The sequence below is a fragment of the Felis catus genome, chromosome D4 (assembly GCF_018350175.1).
Source record: "Felis catus isolate Fca126 chromosome D4, F.catus_Fca126_mat1.0, whole genome shotgun sequence".
Taxonomy (NCBI): domain Eukaryota; kingdom Metazoa; phylum Chordata; class Mammalia; order Carnivora; family Felidae; genus Felis; species Felis catus.
In genome coordinates this window covers 40,957,672-40,984,520 of record NC_058380.1, presented here as the reverse complement: position 1 = coordinate 40,984,520, position 26,849 = coordinate 40,957,672, and the positions used below count along the sequence as shown (strand labels likewise).

Below are 26,849 nucleotides of genomic sequence, written 5' to 3'. Positions count from 1 at the left end.
CCAAAAAAAAAAAAAAAAAAAAAAAAAGTTGAAAAAAAAAGAAAACTCCAAGAGCTGAAACACTAAAACTTTCCTTGAGGGACGGAAGTCACTTGTCCTGCCCCCAGGCCTGTTTGCAGCTCACTCCAATACAGTTTATATTAATACAGCATTTTACAGCAAAAAAGCACCCTAGCACGCACACTTAGGCCGTCTGATTTCCCCAGTCCTGCGAGTGAAAGCTGGACAGGCTTCACGTCCTCACCTGCAGAGGATATGGGGGGCTCCAGGCTACAGTGCAAACAGGACTTGAATCCAAGCATTCTGGCTCTCCCCATAGGCTTTCTCCAATACGATGGTGTTCGCCTCTTTCCCAAGCAAACAGAATTATCTTATCTCCTCCAAATACGGTGCTGTTAGTAAAGTCATTCCTATTCTGATCAACATGATGTTGCCAGCACACTCAACGACACACGGAAAATTGTGGATTCACGATTGCCAACTTCCCTATGATCTGACTTACTTGCCTGTTTGTAGAAGGACAAAAATCTCAACCTGAAATTGAAAACGAAGCAAGCTCACACCTGATCCAGGAATGTTTATATGCCAAATATTCAAAGGAAAACACTTTTAAAGATACCTATTACTGCTGTTTAATTTTTAAACTTTCTCCATATATGTCATATGACCTTCATAATTGCCCCAAGATGCAGTAGGGCACATATTGTCACTTCTGTGTTATGGTAGTAGGGTCCCCTCCCTAAGGAAAGAAAAAAAAAAAAAAAACTCTGGGCGCCTGGGTGGCTCAGTCAGTTAAGCGTCCAACTTCGGCTCAGGTCATGATCTCGCGGTTTGTGAGTGCGAGCCCTGCGTCGGGCTATGTGCTGACAGCTCAGAGCCTGGAGCCTGTTTCAGATTCTGTGTCTCCCTCTCTCTCTGCCCCTCCCCTGCTCATGCTCTGTCTCTCTCTGTCTCAAAAAAAAAAAAAATAGGACATTTAAAAAAAAATTTTTTTAAAGAAAAAAATAACTCAAGGTAACTTGGCTATGTGCAGACATGACAACATCCCTTATGACCTTGTAACACGAGACCACTTAATGAGACTGCATGTTTGTGTGTCTTACCATATATGAGAGACAAAGAAGTAGAAAATATACAAAAAAACTATGCCACATGGCATTCGGGGCTCAGTTCTTTGGGTACAAACCCAACTGAGTCGTGCCGGCAGGAATAAAGTTGCTTCCTAGAAAGAAAAGCCTCGTTGTCACGATTCCATGTTCGAGAATCCTGCTACATTACAGGTGACAAGCTGATGCACCACAAGAGCTAAGGGCCAATCGCTCACCGAAAATAGTGATCCTCACCTAGAACTCCAATAGCACCGTCAGCCTGTTCATCCTTCACAAGAAGGGATGGTGTATTTCCTTGCAAAAAACACAATTGGACAAAACAATGACAAGTCCTGCTACCTGTATGATTTGTGTCTACAGGGGGAAGGACTTCATCTGTTCTACAGCCAGTCCTGTTACTTTCTAGTAAAGTTGCATAACCTCTTCAAACCCCTGGGATCCTGACTCTGCTATGATTTTATCTTCTTCCTAATTATTCTTCCTTAAAATAAACAAAGGAAGAAGTGATTAAAAACAAAACTGGACGGGGCACCTGGGTGACTCAGTTGGTCAAGTGTCTACTCTTGGTTTTGGCTCAGGTCATGATCTCTTGCTTTCGTGAGATGGATCACGGCATCGGGCTCTGTGCTGACATTGAGGAACCTGCTTGGGATTCTCTCTCTCTCTTTCTCTCCCTCTCTCTGCCTCTCCCCGCTCATGCTGTCTCTGTCTCTCTCAAAAATAAATGAATAAACTTTAAAAAAAAAACTGGAAAAAGGACTTCATGAATCATGCCTAGTTTTTAAAGAATTCCTCTCAGATTTTACTTAGTGTCAGTTCAGATCACTGATACCAGGTCACTCCCAGAGGGACTAATTCTAGAATATTTTCAGCCGAGTTAAGGAGTAAGGAGTTATGAGATTCCTCAATATGAGGTTTTGTGCAGCAGAAGCTTAATACAGATGCATTTCCTTCTCTTCATATGTCATCCTGTCCATTTCTTTCTTTTTTTAAAAACTTTTTTAATGTTTATCTTTGAAAGAGAGAGAGAGAGAGAGAGTGCAAGCAGGCGAGGGGCAGAGAGAGGGAGAACAGAATCCAAAGCAGACTCCAGGCTCTGGGCTGTCCACACAGAGCCCAACACAGGGTTCGAACTCACGGACCTGAGCCAAAGTCAGACACTTAACCCGCTGAGCCACCCAGGCACCCCTCATCCTATCCTTTTCAAAAGGCAATGATGAAAGTCCCAGCAACAATCAAAAACACTCTTGGTGTTTCAGATTACCACCAATCTGAAATAAAACCCATGATGCAAGATGTAAAATATCTCATCTGCTAAATATTTTATTTTTTTTTTAATTTTTTTTCAACGTTTATTTATTTTTGGGACAGAGAGAGACAGAGCATGAACGGGGGAGGGGCAGAGAGAGAGGGAGACACAGAATCGGAAACAGGCTCCAGGCTCTGAGCCATCAGCCCAGAGCCCGACGCGGGGCTCGAACTCACGGACAGCGAGATCGTGACCTGAGCTGAAGTCGGACGCTCAACCGACTGCGCCACCCAGGCGCCCCTCATCTGCTAAATATTTTAAAAGAACTTCTTATAACTCCCTACTTGAACAGTTGTTAGAAATTTTAGCCATCAGTACCCAAGCTATGTTTTAACAACAAATGTAAAAAAAAACCTCTCTTTTTACAATAAGTCTTTAAAAATAAGGTATAAGGACTGAGAAAAGAATGGTAGCATATATCACCAGGTAAAATATCTGAACCAAAAAAAAAAGCATAATTTGACATTGTTACTCTACCATTCTGCTCTAGAATTCTGATTGATGTATTTCCTTCCCCCACTCCACCACCATCATCACCACCCCAAAAATAAAGTGCAAAGCAAACAGGCACCAGAAGGGAAGGGATGAGGAAGGGAAAGAGGGAGGGTGAGAAGGCAAACAACAATATCAAAGTGCACAGTAATGATGGACACGCTGGGTTTTCTGGGCCATCAAGAACGAAACTCTTCGCAGATAACAGATCGAAGACCATGAGGTCTAACTCATAATGACCACAGCCAAGGTTTAAGTGCTCACACTCAATTATTTAATTGTTATCCCAATTTGCAACACAGCCTTAAAGTCAGTCCTCTGCACACATCAACAGCTGAACATTCTGTTTTGTTTCATTCAGCCTTGCTTACAGCTCAGTTACCGGGAGATTTTGAAGAAATTATCAAATCTTCAGAGAAGGATTCTCAACTTTTAACTAGCAAATAACAAAAATGCTTTTCCGACAACTCACCTCAGACAGTTTTCCGACAACTACCTCAGAAAATGCCATTTACTCTTGTGGGTGTGTCAACAGCAAGAGCAAACACGCTGATTCTTACGTTGATCCTCAGGTTAGGCCTCAAACCTAGGACATCTAGAGTCCTCACTGGCACAATTTATAATCTGTGAGCTACAGACTACAGCTGTCAAGCAGGTGGGTAAGGCAAAGATGGCATTCTTCATCAAAACGTGTTTATTCTCACATGGACCCTATGATTTTTCCAGCTAATTGTTTTTGCCTGACAAACAGCTCTTCCCTTGTTTGGACAGTACCTTCCAACTTTTGAAGAGGGTAGCATTTCAACACTCCATTCGATCCCACCACCTAAGTCTAAAATCATTTTATGTTCTTTCATTTAAAAGATACTTTCATTTTTTTTTTAATTTTTTTTTCAACGTTTATTTTATTTTTGGGACAGAGAGAGACAGAGCATGAACGGGCGAGGGGCAGAGAGAGAGGGAGACACAGAATCGGAAACAGGCTCCAGGCTCCGAGCCATCAGCCCAGAGCCCGACGCGGGGCTCGAACTCACGGACCGCGAGATCGTGACCTGGCTGAAATCGGACGCCCAACCGACTGCGCCACCCAGGCGCCCCAAGATACTTTCATTTTAGAAGTTAAAGAGAATTGCACAAACTCTCCTGGATAACAACTTTAGATAAGCTTAAAATCTTTTTGACGCCTTATTACATTACCAAAAAGGTCAGATTTCCAATAATCTCAAACACTCAGAGCACAGTTATGCACCCAGAAATAAATGAAAAAGAGTATCTGTGAGACAAACAGCAGTCACCAAATATTCTCTATACCTCGCTATGGAGACTCTTAGACTAAACGCTGGCAACTCTGGAAATCAAGAACCCAGTGACAATGGGCATCTGAAATCAGGGAAGATCTAAATTACATAAAGGAGACAACACTTCCCTTTAGTAATGGGAAACAAAGAACCAAACTTTTAAGAAGGAAACTAAAAGCCTAACAGAGGTCATTTAGGAGTAAACTGGAAGTCTTTTTCAGGGACACTTGAGGAATGTATATCAGAGCCTTCGAATGTGCGTAACCCTAATTAGAGGCAGCAACCCCACGCATTCATCCTAAAGAATTATGCAACAGCGAACAAAACCAAGTTCCTGGCCTCATGCAGCTTTCGTGTTAGTGGACAGCTAATAGACGCGGAGCGTTTACAATGCACCTGTCACTATTCTGAGCACTTTATATGCTAACCCATTTCATCATCACACCAACATTAGGAGTTAGAAATTTTTGTTATCTTCACTTCACAGATGAAAGGCCAAAATACACAGTAAGTAAGTAAAAAGTAAGTAACTTTTCCAGTTAGCCTCTTTTGCAGTTCTATCCTCTCCGCTATTTCCTCACAAATGAAACTGTATTCTACACACAGACCCTTCCTTTATTCTTTTTCCCTCTTGACCATCTTAAGACGCGCGCACACACACACACACACACACGCACACACACAGCAAGCCAAGCCATGGTTTACAAAAGGCAGAAATAAAAAGCATGAATGGATCCTATTCACTGGATACGTAACCTCTAGCAATTTATTGCATCTCAATAAACTTTAGCTCCTTCCTTTATAAAAGAGAGAAAATCACAGCACCTATTCATACCGTTGTTGCAGGGATTAAATGAGATAGCAAATGTAAAGTGGCTAGCACAGTGACTGGTACAGAATAAGTACTCAACAAATGTCAACTATTTATATTGTTCCTTGTTGCTTATTATTGAATGAGAGTGGAGACACAAACATTTATTACATGCCTGCTAATATTTGCCAGATAATAAATGCATTACAGGGGCACCAGGGGGCTGGGGGGGGGTCAGTCAGTTAAGTGTCCAACTTCAGCTCAGGTCACGATCTCAGGGTTCGTGAACTCGAGCCCTGCACTGAGCTCTCTATTCTCAGCACAGAGCCCACTTTGGATCCTCTGCCCCCTCCACTGCTCTCTCTCTCTCTCTCTCTCTCAAAACTAAATAAACATAAAAATATTTTTAATGCATTACATAGCTTAATTATTGAGAAAAAATTCAAAGTATAAGATAATGAGTGATAGGTATTATCTTTATAAAATATGGATAGCATATTTTTTATGACAAAGTCCTGTGCATTCACATTATACTGGACTTTTCAGCTACAGCTAACTTGTCTAATCTAGGTGTTTCAATTTTTTTCTGGTTGACTGATAACACTATCGTTTGGGAGATAAAAGCACAGGTAACAATAGTATGGACTTGCCATAAGAGCTCAGGCAAAGGGTTTTGTTGGAGACATGGTCTCACAGGAACATCAAGTAACATGGAAAAGTAAATAGGGAGCTGATGCTGATATTAATCAAAGTTATTTAAAGCTTTTGAAGAAGCAAGGAAGAGTATATGAAGCCAATGAAAGATAGAGAGAAAAAGATCCTAAATAACCATTCCTCCATGTAAAACACACACACCCTTAAAAGTAATGAAAACAGGGGCGCCTGGGTGGCTCAGTCGGTTGGGCATCTGACTTCGGCTCAGGTCATGATCTCGCGGTCTGTGAGTTCGAGCCCCGCGTCGGGCTCTGTGCTGACAGCTCCGAGCCTGGAGCCTGCTTCGGATTCTGTGTCTCCCTCTCTCTGCTCCTCCCCCACTCACGCTCGCTCTCTCTTCCTCTCTCTCTCAAAAATAAATAAAGCTTAAAAAATTTTTTTTAATAAAAAAAATAAAAAATAAAGAAAAATAAAAAATAAAAAAAAAATAAAAGTAATGAAAACAAGCCACTGGTGCCAGCTTCCCCTTTACGAGGGTCCCATAGTGGCTGCAGTCATAACAGCTACCATACACTGCCTGCTCTCTTGGCTAGGCACCGTGTTCTCTACTTGACATGCATTGCCTCACTTAATGCTACTACAAGCCTGAGAAATTGGCAGGACTACGCCTTTTTTTTTCTTTTGCGGACAATAAAATTGAAGCTAAATGCTAGCAGAGCTCAGAGACTACATTTTTCTGAACTGAATTTTCTCCTGGGGGAGAGCATAAGTCACCTGCTCTCCTGGGTCCGGCGGGGAAAGGGTAATAAGCCTCTTCACCATTCCCTCGTGCTCACTGTTCCTCCTTCCGTTTTGGAACCTCCCATTTTCGAAGAGACAGACGGGGGACAGCTCCTACTGCTCCAGTGATGGCTGTACAGGTTGGGCGAATGGTTGGACACTACCACATCCTACACAGTGATCCTCTCCTCGGCACGATCAAAGGACACGTGCTCTCTGAACAGTCTGCCCCATCAGCACCGAGTACGAAGCCAAACGGACACTGAATCCCTAAATATGTGTGTACCACACTTAGCATAAATATACATATTTACATACTGCAAAAAGGTGAAAAGTAGTGTTCCATAATATTAGCCTGTCAAGTGGAAGCAAAATTTCTTTCTCTGTGAATTTGTCCACAATACAGCATAAACTATGACCTACATCTTACATAGATGCATAATGAATATTTTGTAAACGGAAGGAAAATCCCACTATATCCATCTCAGAGGCTGCACGCTTACCATTTAACACAGGTGTCTAGACTTTCTTCCAGTATCAGATTTTACCAGTTCAGGCTTTGCAGTCAAACAACACCTGCACTTGAATTCAGGCTCCGGGCCCTGCCCCTTACTTGCTGTTGATGTGGAGCGTTACCTGTTGTAGTTGTTTTTCAATTGTAAAATGCAAATGATGCCATTATTTGACATATAACGCCACATGTGACAGGTCCATTGTGAGAATTAGACAGCATGAAGTATTTAACGAACTAAGCGTGATACCTCGTCCATAGTAAGTGGTCACTGACACGGTAGCTATTAATATGAAAATTTAGGTCATCAATTACTACAGAGCCTTTCTTCTCAAAGTACTCCAAAGCCTACCACAATTTCTGTGTGTCTGTCTGTCTGTCTGTCTGTCTCCCTGCCTGTGTCTGTGTGTCTGTGGAAAAAACTATTATGGCCCAAGTCATGTGTTCTTGTCCGCATGGAGTACTGAACTTCAATTCATGACTAACCTGCCGTGTACATCCCAGCACGTCACTGCAAAACGAGCCCAAGTGTTTAGGCATTGGCCTTGTGCGTAAGTATTTCTAGTAGAACTTGGAAGAGACGGCAGTTTGAAATATGGGTCTCTACATTTCCTTCTGGCTCTTCACTGATGTCAGAACCATAGAGAGTTTGTGCTTTTACCCCCAAAACTGGCATTCTGAGGATCAGTCTCTTTCCAAATCACTAAAATCTACAGTTTGGGGGAAGTCTTTATTTGTGAATTATGACAAGTCCTGAGCCCTCTGAGATTCTGAATCAAGATAGCCAAGTACAGGATTATTTTATGGCCACTAGAAAAATCTCAAATCATATTGTATTTGTGGTTGCAATGAATTCATAAATAATGGTAATCAAATTTAAAATGTACATCTTAATCTTGTACTAAATAATGGTATGGTATTCCAGCCTATAACTGAAAATAAAGACATTTTATGCTTAGTTTTAAATCACGTATATATTTTAAATATATTGGTGGACAACCTAATGAAAGAAACGAGCATTCTTTCTTTGTAAAGCATTAATTTGGGCACTAATAACAAATTAAATTAGGGTATGGAGCATGGAGAAAAAAATTACCAGAGCCCCACTTGGACTGATATTAATTTTGTACAAAATTAAAATTCCACAGAGTCATACACTAAAGAAAGATGAAGTTTATTTTAAACCTCAAAATGCGAAACAGAAACTGAGTTTTAAGAGCTATTTCTCTCTTCAATACACTGAAAATTCTAGAATGCTCCTGAACAAGAACAGCCTCTTTTGAAATATCAGGCTTCCTACAGTTTACACAATGTTGATAGGTTTTTCTAATAAAGGCATTGGGCATTAAAAGGCAAATAAAGCACGTACCGAATTTTGTTCCGTCCAACTAAAAAACTGTCCTAACCCTCAGGAAAAAAAAAAAATGCCCACAATAACACAATAGTAACCTTGATTAGAAAGATACCTGCAGCATCTGAAAAGGAGTACGCTCTGGAAAAAAATTTCTTTATTAAGTTGATTTTACAATTATTTGAGGTTTCAGGATTTGGTACTTTGAGTTTTATAAATGAAATAACCCAATCTGCACATATTATTATGTTGTTCATTAAAACTAAAAATCAAGGGGAAATGCTCCTCAGTGCAAAAAGTCCAGTAAGGTTCTACATTTGCTTAAATTAAATTGCTACCTAAGAAATATTGGCTATACTTTGGAATTAACATTGAAAATTTTCAAATATCTCTCCTGATAATTTTCTCTACAGTGATTTATTTAAAACAATAAGAGCTACAAATTGAGACTAGCTTAAAGAGATAACAGCCTAGTGTCTTATTGTCCTCTGCTGACAGGAAGGCGTGTTCTTTACATACTGTACTTAGCTATAAAACACACATTTTTCCTTGGTAAGAAAAAAAAAAATACTTTTCTGGCTTACTTAACAGGCTATTTCCAGGCTTTAAAGAAAAAAACACACAATTATTTGTGAAATAGGGTTACACGGTAGAAGAAAAATTAAGAAGAATTATTTGCATCTCCTTTAAGTTATTCACAATACTTTGAGGCTTTCCTTCTCTCCAGTTAGTGCAATTTATTTTTCTATGCGTCTCAGTAGCAAACAATGTTATTTAGACTCTAACCTGGCACGCTACAACCTCTGGCCCGCCCTTGAGCCCCTCCATTGCAAAGGTCTCCAGGTGCAGTTTGGGTAGCTGCAGGGTGAAGTCATTCCTACTTGCCGCAGTCCGTGACAGCGAGATCTGATCTCTGACCTAAAGGGAAAAAAACAGCATCAATGGTAATTCCCCTTCAGACACATTAACTGGGATGAACTGGGTCCCCTTGAGCCCACTGAGTGGACTTGCATTGATCGCTGGACCTGAAATCCATGAATAAATTTAGGACTAATTGATTTTTCGTTGCAAATAAATCTCTAATTCAGAGTGCTGGGGGAGAATGTTAAGAAGAAAAAGCATCCTCCTGCTTGAAATGAGGGAGGGAAGACGAGTCACTGGAGCTCTTCTGATCAAGAGGTTTTGAATTATTTTTTCACCGTTCCACCCTCAAAAGAAAAAAGAAAGGAGGAAAAAAACATCCACAAAATTGAAAACAAACAGCAATCTCCTAATTATTATCATTTTTAAAATAACATGTTTAATTTAACTGGCATTAACTGATACATATTAGACAAGACAGTTATTTGGTACTGGTCTTTGAAAAGAAAACTTCAATAATATGTACCCTGGAAAAAAAACAAATATACTCAACACACAAGGAGACTTAAAAATATACCAGTCAGAGGTTTATTTGCCCATTTTCTTCTTACTAAACTTGAGTCTTAGCGACTAAATACATATAAACCAACTCAGTCACGCAACTTCTAAATAAGATAATGAATGAAATCAGTGGTATTTGTACTATATTTTAAGTATTCGGAAAGGCAACAATACAAACATCACAGATACAGGAGAAACACCAATTCTCTAGCCAATATAGGTATCACATGCAGTTGATATTACACTGCCACCTTCTGGACAAATGAGAAACTACTCCCTATATGCTGTATACAGATAAAAGAAAATGCTCAAAAACCGGTCTGTTTTCATTTTTAATTTCCAAAGTTATTAAAAGCCTTAAAAATTCCACAGTTTAGTTTTCCATAATATCAGTGAGCTCTCATTTTTAATTATATAGTTTCATGATAGTAGGTTTCATACACAGGCATATTTTCTAACTTTCCCTATGCCTGACTTGGTTTTAAAAACGTATCTCTTTGCTACCACATATTTGATAAATATTACACAACTAGCTTAAAGCCACAGGATCAAAAGTGTTTTTTATGAAGTAGTAAAGGTCAAGAATGGGAGAACTATAAAAATAGCACTAATTTCTCAAATAAATATATTTATATCTCTACTTTTACCTGAGCGGTTTCAAATGTAACTTGGCGACAATATATGATAGAAAACTCTCCTTCGCTTTTCCATTCTACTTGGGAAGCTTGTAAAACCTGTTTGAGTTATTTCTTGTTTTATGAATGAACCATCATACTGCGTAGGGTCTCCTTACACCAGTAAACACACACAAACATATGATGACATCTTTAACCGTTCATGCTAATCTATGGTTATAAAACTCTTTATATTCCCAAGTTGAGCAGAAGACTTTCTGTCAATAAGTGAATGTCAAGGTGTATGCTAGAAAACATACACCGTAAGGTAATTTTGATAATGGTGTGAGTACTGTATGCACAGCGGAGTCCCAATTCGGAATGTGTATTTATCTGTAACAAACATTCTCCAGAGTCTTCAGTCAGGATGAGAATGCTTTTAACTCATTTTACATTAAAAAAATCATATTTTACAAGTATATTTTAATTTTTATAGTTTATACTTATGGATACCTTCTCCCGCTTTTTCTTTTTTGGTCACCAATGCGCACTCAGATAAAAGAAAACATTAATGTGGATTAAGGTGCTGAGAATTTATCAACATCAAACCACTGGTGTTTTGCCTTCTACCCTTCTGAACCATAGTCAATAGATCTAAATATTTTACTGCACCCTGGCCAATTCATTGTTTGATGTTTAAAAACTCACCCAGAATCAAAGAAAATTTATTAAATTTGAGCCCCCAAATGAGATACTATTAGCTTTGAAAGTCAAGTTTAACTGCGATATTGATGATTCTCTTTTTTCTGTGACAAAATTCACTAGGGAAATCCTGGAAGTCAAAGTACAAAAGCAGATTGCTAATACGGGCAAAGGGGGGAGGGGGGACCGTAAGCAATGTAGGTATAATCCACAACACGGTTCGAGCGCTGGGGGTCCTTTCACCCGATTCTTATCAGGCACCAGACATCAGCTGTGAAGCCTGACGTCCACAGGAACAGGGAGCCACGTTTCGCAGTCTCTGAATAAAGTTGCTGAACAATATTAAGCCGGGGCATTTGGCATTTAAAACTGTGACTTCTTATCAAATTAACATCTTCACGACAACATTATTTAATTTCCAAGATTAAATTCATTCTTTACATTAGATAGGTTAAAAAAAAAAACCTCAAAATGCAGTCCTTTTGATGGCATCATAACTACGACAGTATTTGAATATGCATGTGTTAATACATTCATTCAGTGATACATTATGTGCTGAACGTTGACAGTGCCATCAAGAGACAGTGACTTGTGATACATCATAAATATAATATCACAAATATTTCTGCTAAATTTTGAGTTGTTTCCACTTTTAAATTATGCCAGAACTTTGAGAGAAGGCATCCAACACGTTCTCCGAGTATTTCTAGAAAAAGTTTTTTCTCACTCTTGAAAAAGGATTGGCTAGGAATTCCTTTATTTGAAGGGGTATGGGGAATGAAAGCATCGTGTTGAGAGAAGGCAAAACAGTGACGCCGGGCAAATAAAATTACAGCCGCGCACAGCAAAGAAGCGGGAAGGGAAGGTGACCAGGAACAGGAAAACCCCAAGGGGGAAAGGAGAGACTGTTCAGAAGGAGGCAGAAGGCACGTGTGAATTTCAGCGTGTGAGCAAGGGACACTGGGAAAGAGATTCAACCCACAACAGTAAGGAATAGGAGCTTCCTGTATGGCAGTAAATTGGTTCGTGAAAAACATAGAACAGGCAGCCTGAGAACAAAGTAAACAAAATCAGAAAAGAGATAAGGGGGATTTCTTTGGGAAACGCTGCCCAGTGGATATGAAAGGATTCCTTTCAAATATGAGAATCTAAAATAAATTTCTTTACTGTCAAAAGAATTTTGAAGTAACAACATGAGAACAGTAAAATCACTTTTTTCCCTAAAAGGAGAAGTAAGTTCGCCTTCTAAAATACAGATTTTAGTATGGACTAAGATGAAAACAATCATTGTCGCCTGTCTGTAGATTAAATTCTAATTTCAAATTTCAAATTAATTTTAAATTATAATTTCAAAAGTCTGTCTTTAATTCTGTTTATGGCACATCATTATTCATCCTTTAATTAAGATTCTATATCCTTTTCCCATGATTTATTTATAGCTGTGAGTGATAAAATATATATAATAATGTTTTTCTACTTCAAAATGGGTAACAGTTCATATTTAACATATAATGAATTTTTTCATAGAATTTCACAATATAAATCTCATTTGTCAAATTGTATACATTTTTATTACATTCTATACAACTGTTCAACTTCATAGTATTTTGACAAAGAAAAAAGAAAACATACCTACATTACTACATTCTGAGATTCTGGTTTTTAGAAAAGTGGTTTGCTTTCTCCCTTTCTTATTACATACTTTCAGAAAGCATGTATTTCGGGCCACCTGGGTGGCTCAGTCGGTTGAGTGTCCGACTTTGGCTCAGGTCATGATCTCGTGATCTGTGAGTTTGAGCCCCGCGTCGGGCTCTGTGCTGACAGCTCAAAGCCTGGAGCCTGTTTCAGATTCTGTGTCTCCCTCTCTCTCTGCCCCTCCCCTGCTCATGCTCTGTCTCTCTCTCTCTCTCCCTCTCTCTCTCTCTCTGTCAAAAATAAATATACATTAAAAAAAATTTTTTTAGGGGCGCCTGGTTGGCTGTCGGTTGGGCGTTCGACTTTGGCTCAGGTCATGATCCCCTGGTTTGTGGGTTTGAGCCCCACGTTGGGTTCAGTGCTGACAGCTCAGAGCCTAGAACCTGCTTCAGATTCTATGTCTCTCTCTGTCTCTGCCCCTCCCCCGCTTGTGCACTGTCTCTTTCTGTCTCTCAAAAATGAATAAATGTAAAAAAAAAATTTTTTTTAATTTTAGAAAGCATATATTTCTTTTTTTTTTTTTTTTTTTTTTTGGGACAGAGAGAGAGACAGAGCATGAACGGGGGAGGGGCAGAGAGAGAGGGAGACACAGAATCGGAAACAGGCTCCAGGCTCTGAGCCATCAGCCCAGAGCCTGACGCGGGGCTCGAACTCACGGACCGCGAGATCGTGACCTGGCTGAAGTCGGACGCTTAACCGACTGCGCCACCCAGGCGCCCCAGAAAGCATATATTTCTAACATATATGCTATAAGACACAAGAGAAACGAGACAGATAGAGAAAAATAAATGAAACTTTCTAAGTGAAAATGCTGTTATGAAATACATATTTAGTTTATTGTAACAATCTAGTTCCAGATTGAAGTGATTCGTAAAATCCATGTTTTACTGTTCCTTTTGCTCTGATTAGCAAGCCACCAATCTGTTTTCTGATTTTCTGTACTCCTACCATAACACCACAGAAGCTATTCCTGCTCGATATCTCAATGATGAGATTAAATTTGCCATCTTAAGAAAAACTGCTCAACTCTCAAAATGTGAAGCTGCATGTTGTATTATGCACAGCTATAAATCTCTTTGGACCTAATATTCCAAGTTAAAAATAATAATAATAAAACACTTATGGAATGTGGTACTAGCTGTGTTTTTACCAACAGGACACCAAGGAAAAGTAGCAGGATTGTAGATAGAAATTCAGACAAATTTACCACATAAAAACATATATACTATATATATAATTATATATATATATAATTACATATATAGTGTGTGTATATATGTTATACATATATATTTTTACATATATTTATAATTACATATACATATAATTACATATATAGTATATATATATATATATATATATATATATATATATATAGTATACACACACACACACAATGCCTGAATCTTTAATGTCTGGGGAAAGTAAGTGATATTAGCACTTTACATCATACCCTTAATCTGGCTAAAATTCTACTTACTCCAACCTAGTATGGCCTCCGTGGCTTCAAAATCAACATTCTTACCACCACCATATCCACAGAGTCTCCTGTAACACCTCTGTGTTCATGTTCTACTTTGATTCCAGCTGCCTGCCTTCTTTTGTACCACTGCTTCCTCTTCCCTTGCTTCCACCTCCACTGGCTCCGTATTGCTTTCCCTTCCCCCTTTATTCTATTTTTCATCCGACACAGAAGACCTTACACACTATTTTTCAACCTCTGCACTAGAGAGCTGTGGGTGCTTGGCGCACTACAGCCTGGGAACCAAATCCAGGCCACCGCCTCTCACTGTAAATAAAGTTTTATTGAAACACATGAAACCCATTCATTTACCTATTATCTTTGGCTGTTTTCCTGCGACCATGACAGAGTCGAACAGTTGAGAAAGAGACCATATGGTCCACAAAGCCTAAAATATTTACTATGTGACCCTTTACAGAAAATGTTGGCCATCCTCTGCCTTAAAGGTATAGAAGAAGGAAAGACAATATTTTTCACCATCTGTATAGTTTTTTAAATAACCACATCTCACCAGAGAATATATGAACAATCCCTAGCAGGTCAACCTTCTATCAGTAACACAGGATGCCATTTCACAGATACTTGCTGGCTTCTTTTTTCATAGATAAGTGTTTCATAAATAAGTAAGTGTCCTATCTCCTGATCTAGTTTCAAGTTTCAGGTAGTCTAGTGTACAACTTGACTGGGTCTAACTTTCCTGGCACATAGTCTAATGCCTAATCAACATAACATTTGGTTCAACAAGTAGAATAGGCACACTGGAGAGGCTTTTGTAAAAAGAAAGAGAAGGGAGGGCATCGGCCAGAGTTAACTATATACTCTGTAATAACAGTAGCGGCAAGAAAAACGCTATGCATACAGAGGCTCGCAGTATGTGATCAAATAAGAATGTCATTCCAAACTCACAAATTCTACAAGGCAGGAGAAAGAGAGAATAGAATAAAAAGGATAATTAGCAGTTCCAGGACTCTCGTGTGTGCCTAGTGATAGAAGCAGGGATTCAAGCTCGTCAATGCAATGGAGATGACATTCACATCCTGAACAGTTACATCTAACAACAACACTGGGTTTTGTTTGTTTGTTTGTTTGTTTGTTTTTTCCTTTCCTTTGTTGTCTGGCAATCTTAGCAAAAAATGTGTAAGTTTCATAAAAGTAGTTTTGTGATAAGTAATGGAGACTATTATTTAGACATCCTTATTTTCCTCTATAGTTTCACTGGACCTGTGGGCATTCTCATTCATTCATGTTTTCTTTCTGCCACAGCCTGACACTGACACACACACACACACACACACACACACGCACACACGCACACACACGCACATACACGTTACACTGAGAGACAAGTTACCTGGGCAGCAATCATCCTTATACAATGGTCACCATTTCACACGGAAAATCCCCAAACTATAATGTCCCAAGATACATGCAACAGTTCCAGCTGTGCTCCACACCCCCAGGAAGGAGAAGCAGGCACTCCATTGACAGTGCAGCAAACACACACACTCATAATTTGAAAAGACAGAAGTGGGAAACTAGGCTTCTCTTGCTGGCAGGTTATTTAACTTAACCTACAACTCTGGAGCAGAGCCAGAACTCTCCAATGACTGCCAGCTGCTGTCACCAGAAAAGAGGGCAAATCCACCACTGCCACCACCACCACCCCACACGTTAATAGTCACATCCCAATTACGGATCTAAAAAATGGATCTCTTGAATCAGATTATCAAGCTGGCTACATCCCAGTTAAGGATCTGAAAAACCGAACGCTCAAAATCAAATTACCAAGCTGGAAAACAGAGTGATTTGATCACGGGCATCTTATAAAGGCATGAGAAATCTGTGGTGTAGGTTATATCCCATAGAATGCACCCCACAAATAGATGGCTGTGACCTTGAGCTATTTAAGCAAACACAAAACCTATACCCAGAATAGAGAAATATGTTTATGAATTGTTAACAGTCCTCCACACAGAGATATTTTCTTTCCTAGGGTAAATTATTTCCGAGGATAAAGGCAGCTGCACACTGAAATTAGTTATTTAGATGTGTTTAGGCTAAAACCTGTTAAGCACATGTCCGTGACATTCTGTAGTGTCTTATCTTTACTTTGTCAAGGTTTTTAAATCCCTCTTGAGCGGGAGTACCATTTTTAGCTTGGCTAGGTCAGAATGACACTGAACAATATGAATGATGACACACAAGACAGCTATATGGACAGAGTTGTCATCAGCAAGCCAGCTGTGCTAACACCTGTAAGTCCTGCACAGCTGATCTTCAGGACCAATATCCGGAAACTAAGAATGAAGAGGAGTTCAAAGATCACAAGTCACATTCAGAGAGTCAGTAACGAGTCACTAAAAATTGCGGTTTTAGAGGCATGAAATCATAGTTCAACTTTTAAAATGCTATCGGCTTTATGAATTAAAAGCTATTCTGTGGTGTTTATATTCCTTACAAATTCACTGAAAACTAAAAATCAAAGACAACTATGTACTATTTGGGTTAACCATTTTTAAGATAAGATTATGAAATCATATTTAAAGATTTGGCAAGATAGTGTCTTCACCTGTCAGATTCTGTTTGACTCTAATCTATTCCAGAATCCACTCTAACAAAAGAAGTAATCATCCTTCTACTTCATAGGAGTCGAACCAGCTAGAAACAGGTTATAACAGGACACTTACACCCTGTAAATTTGTTGCTAGCATACCTCTCTTTCCTGGAGACATTCTTACAATCAAATCTAGGCTTTCTCCTCTAGCACTTGATTAGGCAAAATAAATACACATGCTATTTTTAGCAGTCAAATAAACAAAGGAAAATCAGCAAGACTTCCATTGAAATCTAGAGATGGCTTTAGTTTTATTTAGAGACTGGGTGATGGTAAAATTTGACTCATTCAACAAACATTCATTAAGTGCCTACTGGGTACCAGGCACCGTGATAGATGCTGAGCATATAAAAATTAAGGAGACAGAGTTCCATCCCTCAAGGACTTCAAACTCTCGTGGCATAATTAATCTCTCAAAATGCATTTGCTAGCCTCCCATTTATCTATAATGTCTTGTTTCTCCTATCAATTGCTACACTGCCTTCTTTCTTTGCCAGTGAGTATTACATTAATCAATCTCAAACCTTTATCTTTAGCCTGACTTTTTCCCTGTGGTCCAGACTCACATATCCTGCTGATCACTCCACATTACCTTAAACTTGAGTATTTCCAAAACAAAACGCATCATTGTCTCCCTTCTTCTCCTTACCAAAAAAAAAAAAAAAAAAAAAAAGCCTGCTCCTCTTTTTGTACTCCCAACATCAGTCGATCTCACTGCCCATACTGGGAGTTATCCTCCGTTGCCTTCTCATCTTCATTTGTCATTTTACTAAGTAAGTTTCACATCCTTTTCTCTGACACCACCCATCCTCACTACCCTGGTCCAAACCTTCTCCTGCTTTCACTGAGCCTAGACCCATGGCTCTTAAAACCATTTCATTACGATATCCAGTCTGCAAATATGCCTTCCAGAACCCAGATTCAATAAGAAACCTGACCACATTCATCCCTAGCGTAAACCCTGGTTTACTCCCACTGCCTCCATGATAAAGATCCAAGGTCTTAGATGGGAAAAAAAAAAAAAACCAACGAACAAAACAAGAGTTCTGCTATGACCTGGCTTCCAAGTGCCTCATTCGGACTCATCTCTTGCATTCTCCTTGCACTCACTGCTAAACAGAGGATGTCTGGCTATTCGTGCCACCATGAACTTGCACACGCTATTCTCTCTGCTGGAATGCCTTTCCTGTCTTCCCTCACACTTCAGCCCCATCAGGACATTCATTCTTTTCTAGGAAACCTCCAGCCAACCCATGAGTTTTCTAGGTATGCATCATAGATGAATAACTATCTAAATGGATGTCGAACTGCATCTTACAGATCCATGTTTACCATGGTATACTGCAATTATCTGTGTCTCTGCCTTGAGGGAAAGGACTAAGCTATATATATATACATATATATATATATGTATATATACACACGTGCATATATATATGTATATATACATATATGTACATATACACATATGTATGTATACATACATATATGTATACATATATGTATATATGTATATATACATATATGTGTGTGTGTATATATAATTTTTGATTGTTTGTTTCTCCCAAAACTGGTACAGCTCCAGAATATAACACACACTTAAAAACATTTGTCGAACTCAACTATTCACATTAAATATTGTGTTTTATGATGGATTGGAGGTTTTAAGTAACTTTACTATAGAAAGGAATCTAAAAGAACATCAGCAAAAATTCCTGTGGCTTCCTAGTTATTGTTTCAGTGTCATTTCAGCCCGATAAATTTACAGGGCTTATAGAAGCAAGGTCTTCTAGAGCCTTCTGAGGCTTCTGGATTGTGACTTCCTGTTTTATCTTTCAGACATTTTACTGAAAAGGCAGCTAATACTTCTGAGTAAATGTTCAGAGGTACCTTTAAAGTTCATAGGCTACTGCAATCATATACAGGAAACACTGTAGTTAATCGTTCTGAACTCATAGGATTCAAGCAATCTCTGTAAGTCTCAAGAATCCAGCCATTCTGCTAACTTGACAATAATAAAAAATGACTCCAAAAAAAGTTCATTCTTCTCTACATTCCAGTTTTACCTAAATTTACTTACTTTTACTCCCTGCTATAGTATAAACCAAGACATCTCTCTGTTAAGCACTTGGTTATCGCTCAATAAATACTTGCTTTTCTCATACCTAACCCTAAATAATTCAGGTATTATCCTGTACATCCACTCATTACCTTATCCTGAATGTTACTTTAAATATAATTATTGTACTTTCTTTTTCTCAAAATAGAAATACTTAAGCATGTTTGGAGAGCCTCTTAATGTAAAGAAGAAATCAATTCCTGAGAGTCTTTGTTATCAGTAATATTAGAAACCTACTGGTAAAGTCATTAGGAAAACAAAAGTATATGACTTTAGGGAATGATGTTAGCAAAAATGGTGGAATAAGGAATTCCAAAAACCAGTTCCTACACAAAAACAATGAATACACTGACAAAATTTGTCAGAATCAACTTTTGCAGAACTCTAGAAACTAACTGAAACTTTATAGAAACCACACAAAAGCTTAATCAAGAAAAAGAAAAAAAAAAAAAACCCTGAATCTCAGTATGTAAGGAAATCTCTGTTGATACACCAGCAGAGCACGAAGTTAACAGAACAGCGATTTCAGTGGCCCTACCTGACGAAGAATACAGACTTTACACAGAGATGAAAAATAAAGCTCACAGAACACAATATTGTCAGAATATTGTATGGTGACAGAGGGTGACCATTTAACATGGTGAGCACTAAGTAACGTACAGAATTGTCAAATCACTATGTTGCGTGCCTGAACCTGATATAACATTGTCTGTAAACTATGCTTCAATAATAAATATTTTCTAAAAAAAAGAATACAAACTTAAAAAAATTAGTTCAGTAAAGTCACTGACCAAACAAAAACCACCACAGTAAGCAGAAACAACTAACACCGGGGATGGAAGAGAATCTGATTTCCAGAGTTGCCACATTGCACTATTCAAAATATCCACTTTTCAACAAGAAATTATGAAGTTTTCAACGAAATAAGAAAGTCTAGCCCATACACAATAAAAACAGAAACTAATGGGAACTGTCCCCGAGGAAGCCTCAACATTGGATTTATCACACGATGACTTTAAATCAATTATTTCAAATATGCTTAAAGTGCTAGGGGGAACCATGTACAAAAAAACAAAGGAAACTATAAGAACAATGCCTTCCAAAATAGAAAATACAAACACAGAGGTAGAAAGTATAAAAGGGAACCAAATAGAAATTTCAGAGTTGACACATTCAAAGTGTTTAATGGGGTGGCCGCGGGGGGGGGGGGGGGGACTATCAACCAAGAATTCTATATCAACAAAAATACTCTTTAAAAATGAAAGAGAAATTATCCAAGATAAACAAAAGCTGAGGGTGTTCATCATCACTAGACCTGCCTTAGGAGAAACCCTAAAGGGAGTCCTTCAGCCTGAAATGGAAAACACCAGACAGTAATTCCAATCCACACGAAGAAATAAAGAGCACTCATATAAAAAATTGCGCGGGTATATATAAGAGTCAGTAATAATGTATTATTTATTTGTAACTCCTCTTTTTTTCCCATGTTATTTAAAAGACAACTACATAAAACAATAATAATAAACTATGTTGATGGGCACACAATATATAAAGATGTAATTTGTGACATTAACAACATAAGGGGAGGATGGAGCTACATAGGGGCAAGGTTTTTATATACTACTGAAACTAAGGTTATTAATTCAAAGTAGACTGCTAAGAATTAAGATATTAATTGTAATCTCCAAGGCCACCACTAAGAAAATAACTAAAAATATATAGCAAAACAAGAAGAGAAGGAAAACAAATGTTATACTGCAAAACATCTATCTATCACACAATAAAAGGGAGGGGACTAAAACAGAAATTGAGGAATATAGATATAAGACATATAGAAAAAAAAGGAAAATGACAGAAGTCTTTCCATATCACTAATCATATTAAATGTAAGTTGATTAAACTCTCCAATTAAAAGTCAAAGATTGGCAGACTGTTAAAAAAAAAAAAAGATTAATTATAGAGGTGCCTGGGTGGCTCAGTCAGTTAAGTGACTTCAGCTCAGGTCATGACCTCATGGTTTGTGAGTTCGAGCCCCGCATCAGGCTCTGTGCTGACAAGCTTGGAGCCTGGAGCCTGCTTCGGATTCTGTGTCTCCCTCTCTCTCTGCCCCTCCCGTTCTGTCTCTGTCTCTCTCAAAAATAAAATAAAACATTAAAAAAATTTTTTTAAATGATTAATTATATGTTGTATACAAGAGGTATCTTAGATACAAAGACACAGATAAATTGAAAGTAGAAGGATATGGGTGCCTGGGTGGCTTGGGTGGCTCAGGTGGTTGAGCACCCAACTTTTGGCTTCAGTTCAGGTCATGATCTCAGTTTGTGAGATCAAGCTCCACGTCAGGTTCTGTGCTGACATTGTGAAGCCTGCTTGGGATTCTCTCTCTCCTTCTCTCTCTGTTCCTCCTGTACACACACATGCATGTGCATGCTCTCTCTCTCTCTCTCAAAACAAATAAACTTAAAAAAAAAGAAATTAGAAGGATAGAAAAAAGATATTCCATGCAAACAGTAACCAAAAGAGAGCTGGAACAGCTATACTAACATACACAACACACTTTAAGACAAAAAATGTTACAAGAGACAAAAAAAAATCTATGATAATAAAAAAATCAATCCACCAAGTAGATACAACAATTTCCAGATATATATGCACCTGACAACAGAATCTCAGTGAAATCTGTGAAAGCAGAGCTCACACAAAAATTTTTGGTTGCAAATACCTACATTAAAAAAGAAGAAAGATCTCAAGTCAATAACCTCTTTTACCTGAGGGACATAGAAAGAGAAGAGCAAACTAAGCCCAAACCAAACCAAAGAAAGAAATAATAAAGAATGGTGTAGAGATAATAGAGAATAGAAAAATAACAGAGCACATCAAGAAAACCAAATTTGATTCCTTGGCAAGGTCAACAACTTCGACAAACTTTAACTAGCCTTGCCAAGAAGAAAAGATTAATTAATTACTATAATCAGGAATAAGTGTGAGGACATTACTAGTGACCTTACAGAAATAAAAAAACAGTACTAAGAAGATGAACAATGTCAACAAATGAGGTAACCTAGATGAACGAAACAAATTCCTGGAAACACATAAAGTACCAAAACAGACTAAAAAAGAAGCAGAAAATCTGAATACATCTATTCCAAGGAAAGAGAATGAATATGTAAGTAAAAACCTTCCAATAACAAAAATCCCAGGACTAGATAGTTTCACTGGTAAGCTTTACCAAATGTTTAAAAAATTAACACCAATCCTTCTCAAACTCTCCCCCCCAAAAATTGAAGGGGAAGGGACACTTCCTAACTCATTCTATGAGGCCAGCATTACTCTGATACCAAAGCCAGACAAAGATATCACCAGAAAACTATAGACCAATATCCCTTATGAACACAGATGCAAAAATCCTCAAAAATAAATACTGGCAAACCAAATCTAGCAACATATTCAAACAACTACACATGATAACCAAGTGATATTTATAACAGGAATGCAAGCATGGTTCAACATACATAAATCAATCTATGTAGTACCCAACATTAATAGAATGAAGGTTGAAAATAAAGATCATTACATTTGATGTAGAAAGAGCATTTGACAAAACCCAACAACCTTTTATAAGAAAAATTCAAAAAACTAGGAACAGAAAAGAACTTCCTCAATCTGATAAAGGACATGCTCCTAATATCATACCTAATGGTGTAAGTCCAAAAGCTTTCCCCCTAAGATTAGGAAGAATGCAAAGATATCTGTTGTCATCTCACTGCTAGAACTCGAAGTCCTAAGCAGGAAATTAGGCAAAAACAAAAATAACAACAATAACAACAAAAAACAATAAAATCAAGGCATCCAAACCAGAAAGAATAAATATCTTTATTTGTAGATGACATGATCTTATATAGAGAAATCCTAAAGAACCCTCAAAAGAAATTATTAGAGCTAAAAAATTCAGCCAAGTTGCAAGATACAAAAGCAACATATAAAAATCACTCATATTTCTAAATGCTAATAATTAGGAACCAATAAATTAAGAAAATACAATAGTATAAAGAATAAAATACTTAAAAATAAATTTAAGCAAGAAGGCAAAAAACTTGTACACTGAAAACTACAAAACACTGTTGAAAATAATTAAAGAAGATCTAAATAAATGGAAAGGCATCCCACGTCATGGATTGCAAAACTTAATGTTAAGAAGGAAGTACTATCAAAATTCAAATTGTCCTCTTCGGAAATGGACAAGCTGATTCTAAAATTCATATGTAATTACAAGGAATCCTGAAAAGCCAAAACAAATCCTGAAAGAAAAACCCAAAGTTGGAAGACTCACATTTCTTAATTTCAAAATTTACTACAAAGCCACAGTGATCAAAACAGTGTGGTAGATCAATGGAACAGAACTGAGAGTCCAGAAATAAAAGAAAACATCTATAGTCAATAGATTTTCAACACAGGTACTGAGATCACTGAATGGGAGAATTAAAAGTCTTTTTAACAAATGCTGTAGGAATAACTCAAGTTTGGTCTTTGTATTACACCAGTACAAAAATTAACTCAACATGGACCAAAGCCTAAATATAAGAGTTAATAGAAAGTGTAACTCCAAAGTTTGTAGTTTAAACTCCAGAGAATTTAACACTATAAAACTCTTTGGAGAAAACACAGGGAAAAATCTTCATGATCTTAGATATGACAATGAATGTATTCTCAGATAAGAATCCAAAAACATGATCTGCAAAAGAAAAAAAATGGACTTCATCAAAATTTAAAAAACTTTTTTGGGGTGCCTGGGTGGCTCAGTCGGTTAAGCGTCTGACTTCGGCTCAGGTCATGATCTCATGGTTCGTGAGTTCAAGCCCCACATCGGGCTCTGTGCTGACAGCTCAGAGCCTGGAGCCTGCTTCGGATTCTGTGTCTCCCTCTCTCTCTGCCTCTCCCACGCTCACACTCTGACCTGTCTCTCAAAAATAAATAAACATTGAAAAATAATTTTTAAATAATAATAAAAATAAAAAACTTTTTCATCAAAGGACACTATCAAGAAAGTAAAAAGACATCCTATGGAATGGAATAACAAGGTATAGGAGTGACTGCTTAATTTGTCTGGATTTCTTTTTGAGGTGATAAAAATATTCTGAAAACAGAGTTGTGATAGTTGCACAACACTATAAATGCATTGGAAGCCACAGAATTGTACATTTTAAAATGGTTACTTTTTTTTAATTCAATACTTCTGTTTTTTTCCCAAACATCTGAGAGTTCAACTAAATAGAGAAGTGTGTGCATCAAAAATGCACCTCATGGAAAGTTGTGATTTTGTTTTCTTTTGTTATTTTTCTTAACCCAATAACCGGAAATTAGCCCCCAAAAAGTTTCTTAATAAAAAGTTAACTTCTGGCCTACATTAAAAAGTCACAATACATGCATACATATATTTACATGAAATTAAAATAAAACATCTGTTTCTTTGAAATAAGGTATATGCTTTTAAAAGAAAATGACTGGCCTTCCTTATTAAATACTAGTATCCGTCCCAAATGGAATTTTAAAATTAATATCCACTCAACTGCTTTGTATAATACAGTTTCAGGATTTGAAAAGTTGAATGTAATGTATCAAGTTTAAAAAATAACAAATATAGGGGCACCTGGGTGGCTCAATCAGTTGAGCATCGGACTCTTGATTTTGGTTCAGGTCATGATTTCACGGTTCATCCGTTCGAGCCCCACATGGGGCTCTGTGCTGCGCAGAGCCTGCTTCAGATCCTCTGTCTCCCTCTCTCTCTGCCCCTCACCTGCTTATGTGTACTCTCTCTCTCTCTCAAAAATAAATAAACGTTAAAAAAAGAGAAATATAAATAGCTACACTATTTTGGCTATGTACAGTAAACTACTCTGAAGAGTTTGGACATAACCACAACCATTTTAACCATGAAAGAGCCCAGACCCTCCTTTTGTACCACTCCCAGTTTCTCCAAGGTGGCAAAACGCCTCTGGACAGTCCGAAGGGGCCACAAAAATAAACTTGCAAAAGCTGGCATGAGGACAGCAGGCAACACCAGTGGGCTGGCATGAGCGATTCTCTGGGCCACTTCTTTAGCATCCTTTCATTCACACCCAAACTTCATAGAACAGAGAATTAGCCCAACCATCAATTAGCCTTCCCTACATTTTTACTTCAAGCTTGAAAAGTAATTGATAATTTAAAAACCACTATGTAAACAGAAATTTCCAGAGACATCAATTAAAATAATTAACTAAATCTGAAGGGGAAAAAAGCTATAAACCAAAAATAAATCTACAGCAGTTCTAGGCCAATTCTATAGATATCTTTCTTTCCATATGACACACAAAACCCAAAAGATGAACTGCAACTGAAGAACTGTATGATTATAATTGTCCTATTGCAGTCTTGATCGTATTTAAAATATGTATTTTGCCACTCTCACAATGAAAGGATAAGGTACAACATTTATGTTCCATACTGATGATGGTTTTTCTCTGATGTCAAAGTCCACTCCTCACTGTAGATGCCACCCAACATTTGTTTTCCTCTAGCTGGGAAAATGAACAAACAATTCAAGGCAACATCAACTATATAAAAAGTTATGCTATATGTATGACATGACCGATTTCTCCTTTCAAAGATTCCACCAAGTACAAAAAAAAATCTAACCAAAGATGTCTTTTTTTCCTACAAATCAAATTTCAGATTTCTAGCATATATGGATTTGATGTAACTATGTCTAAACTAAACTTTTTTAAATGGGGAGAGGGACAAATCACAGTTTCAAACAATACTACTTTAAAACATAGCATTCAGAATATTAGATTTTTTTGAAAGTGCTTTGGGTGATATGAAATAATGCTAATCACTTTCAATATCTAAAAGAATACACAGGCCTAGTTTTTTCCACAAGGTTAAAGTGCATTAAGTATTAGTTTGCTAATGTTTATTTAATATCTCCTTAAAAAGATTTGTTTTGGGGTATTTTTAAGTGATTTCCGAACTATATTATATAATAAATTTAATTCCAAGAATTATTCTAAATATGATTCATTCATGAATTCCATATGTCTTAAAAGTACTAGATAATTATATTTCCAAGAAATTCTCTATTAGACAATAACATTAATAACATAATAACATAATTAATAATAACATAAATAACATTTCTCTAATGAAAATGTTTAAATAATGAAATAATGAACACATCTTTGAATCTGGAATGTTAACCAAAAACACAGTTAATATAAGCTCTTAGTAATATCATAACATCCTTAAACGTGACTCATCATTACAAATTAAAAGCTAACTTAACACATTTTGTAAGAAGGAAAATTACAACTTGAAAAGTACTACCAGGTACATATCATTATGCCTCCTCTATGTATTCATACATAGGATGATAGGTTTGAGAGCGGTAAGAGGTTAGACAGTGTGGTCAAACATTTTATCATTATGAGACATGTAAGAATCATAATGACCTCTGGTTCAGTCAGCAAAGACCACCCATAACTCAAGTGCAATTATACCAGTTTGGGGAAACCACTATTTCCATAGTTTTAGCAAGGACATAGGTAAATTCTGAAGAAGGTTATGTAATACAGCATTGTATAATACAAGTTGTTAGTCATTTGGAAGGACCTTTTCGTGAATTTATTTTCTAAGAAAGTTACAAAATTAATTAAAGTATCTTGAGGTTAATAAAACTGATAACTAGGAAAACAATGTCATAACACAAGTTGAACAATATTGAAGAAAAATTATACTACCTTATGAAGCACATTTTCTACTGTTCTCATATGATTGGCAACACATTCTTTGTCTCTAGAAAATAAATTAA

The 26,849-nt window shown here is 37.4% G+C and overlaps 1 protein-coding gene across 12 annotated transcripts in view; it reads right to left on the bottom strand.

Moving 5' to 3' along the window:
- Positions 1-26,849, bottom strand: part of CCDC171 (coiled-coil domain containing 171) — a 310,942-nt gene that overhangs the window by 68,975 nt on the left and 215,118 nt on the right. For 11 of the 12 annotated variants that reach the window (XM_019815993.3, XM_045043841.1, XM_011288346.3 and 8 more), the window contains 2 exons: positions 26,779-26,833; positions 9,102-9,233 (listed from right to left, as the gene is read on the bottom strand). In XM_019815993.3, the coding sequence (XP_019671552.2) occupies positions 9,102-9,233; positions 26,779-26,833 (187 nt within the window). The remainder of the gene's footprint in view (positions 1-9,101; positions 9,234-26,778; positions 26,834-26,849) is intronic. The other variant, XM_019815994.3, reaches the window with a different exon arrangement.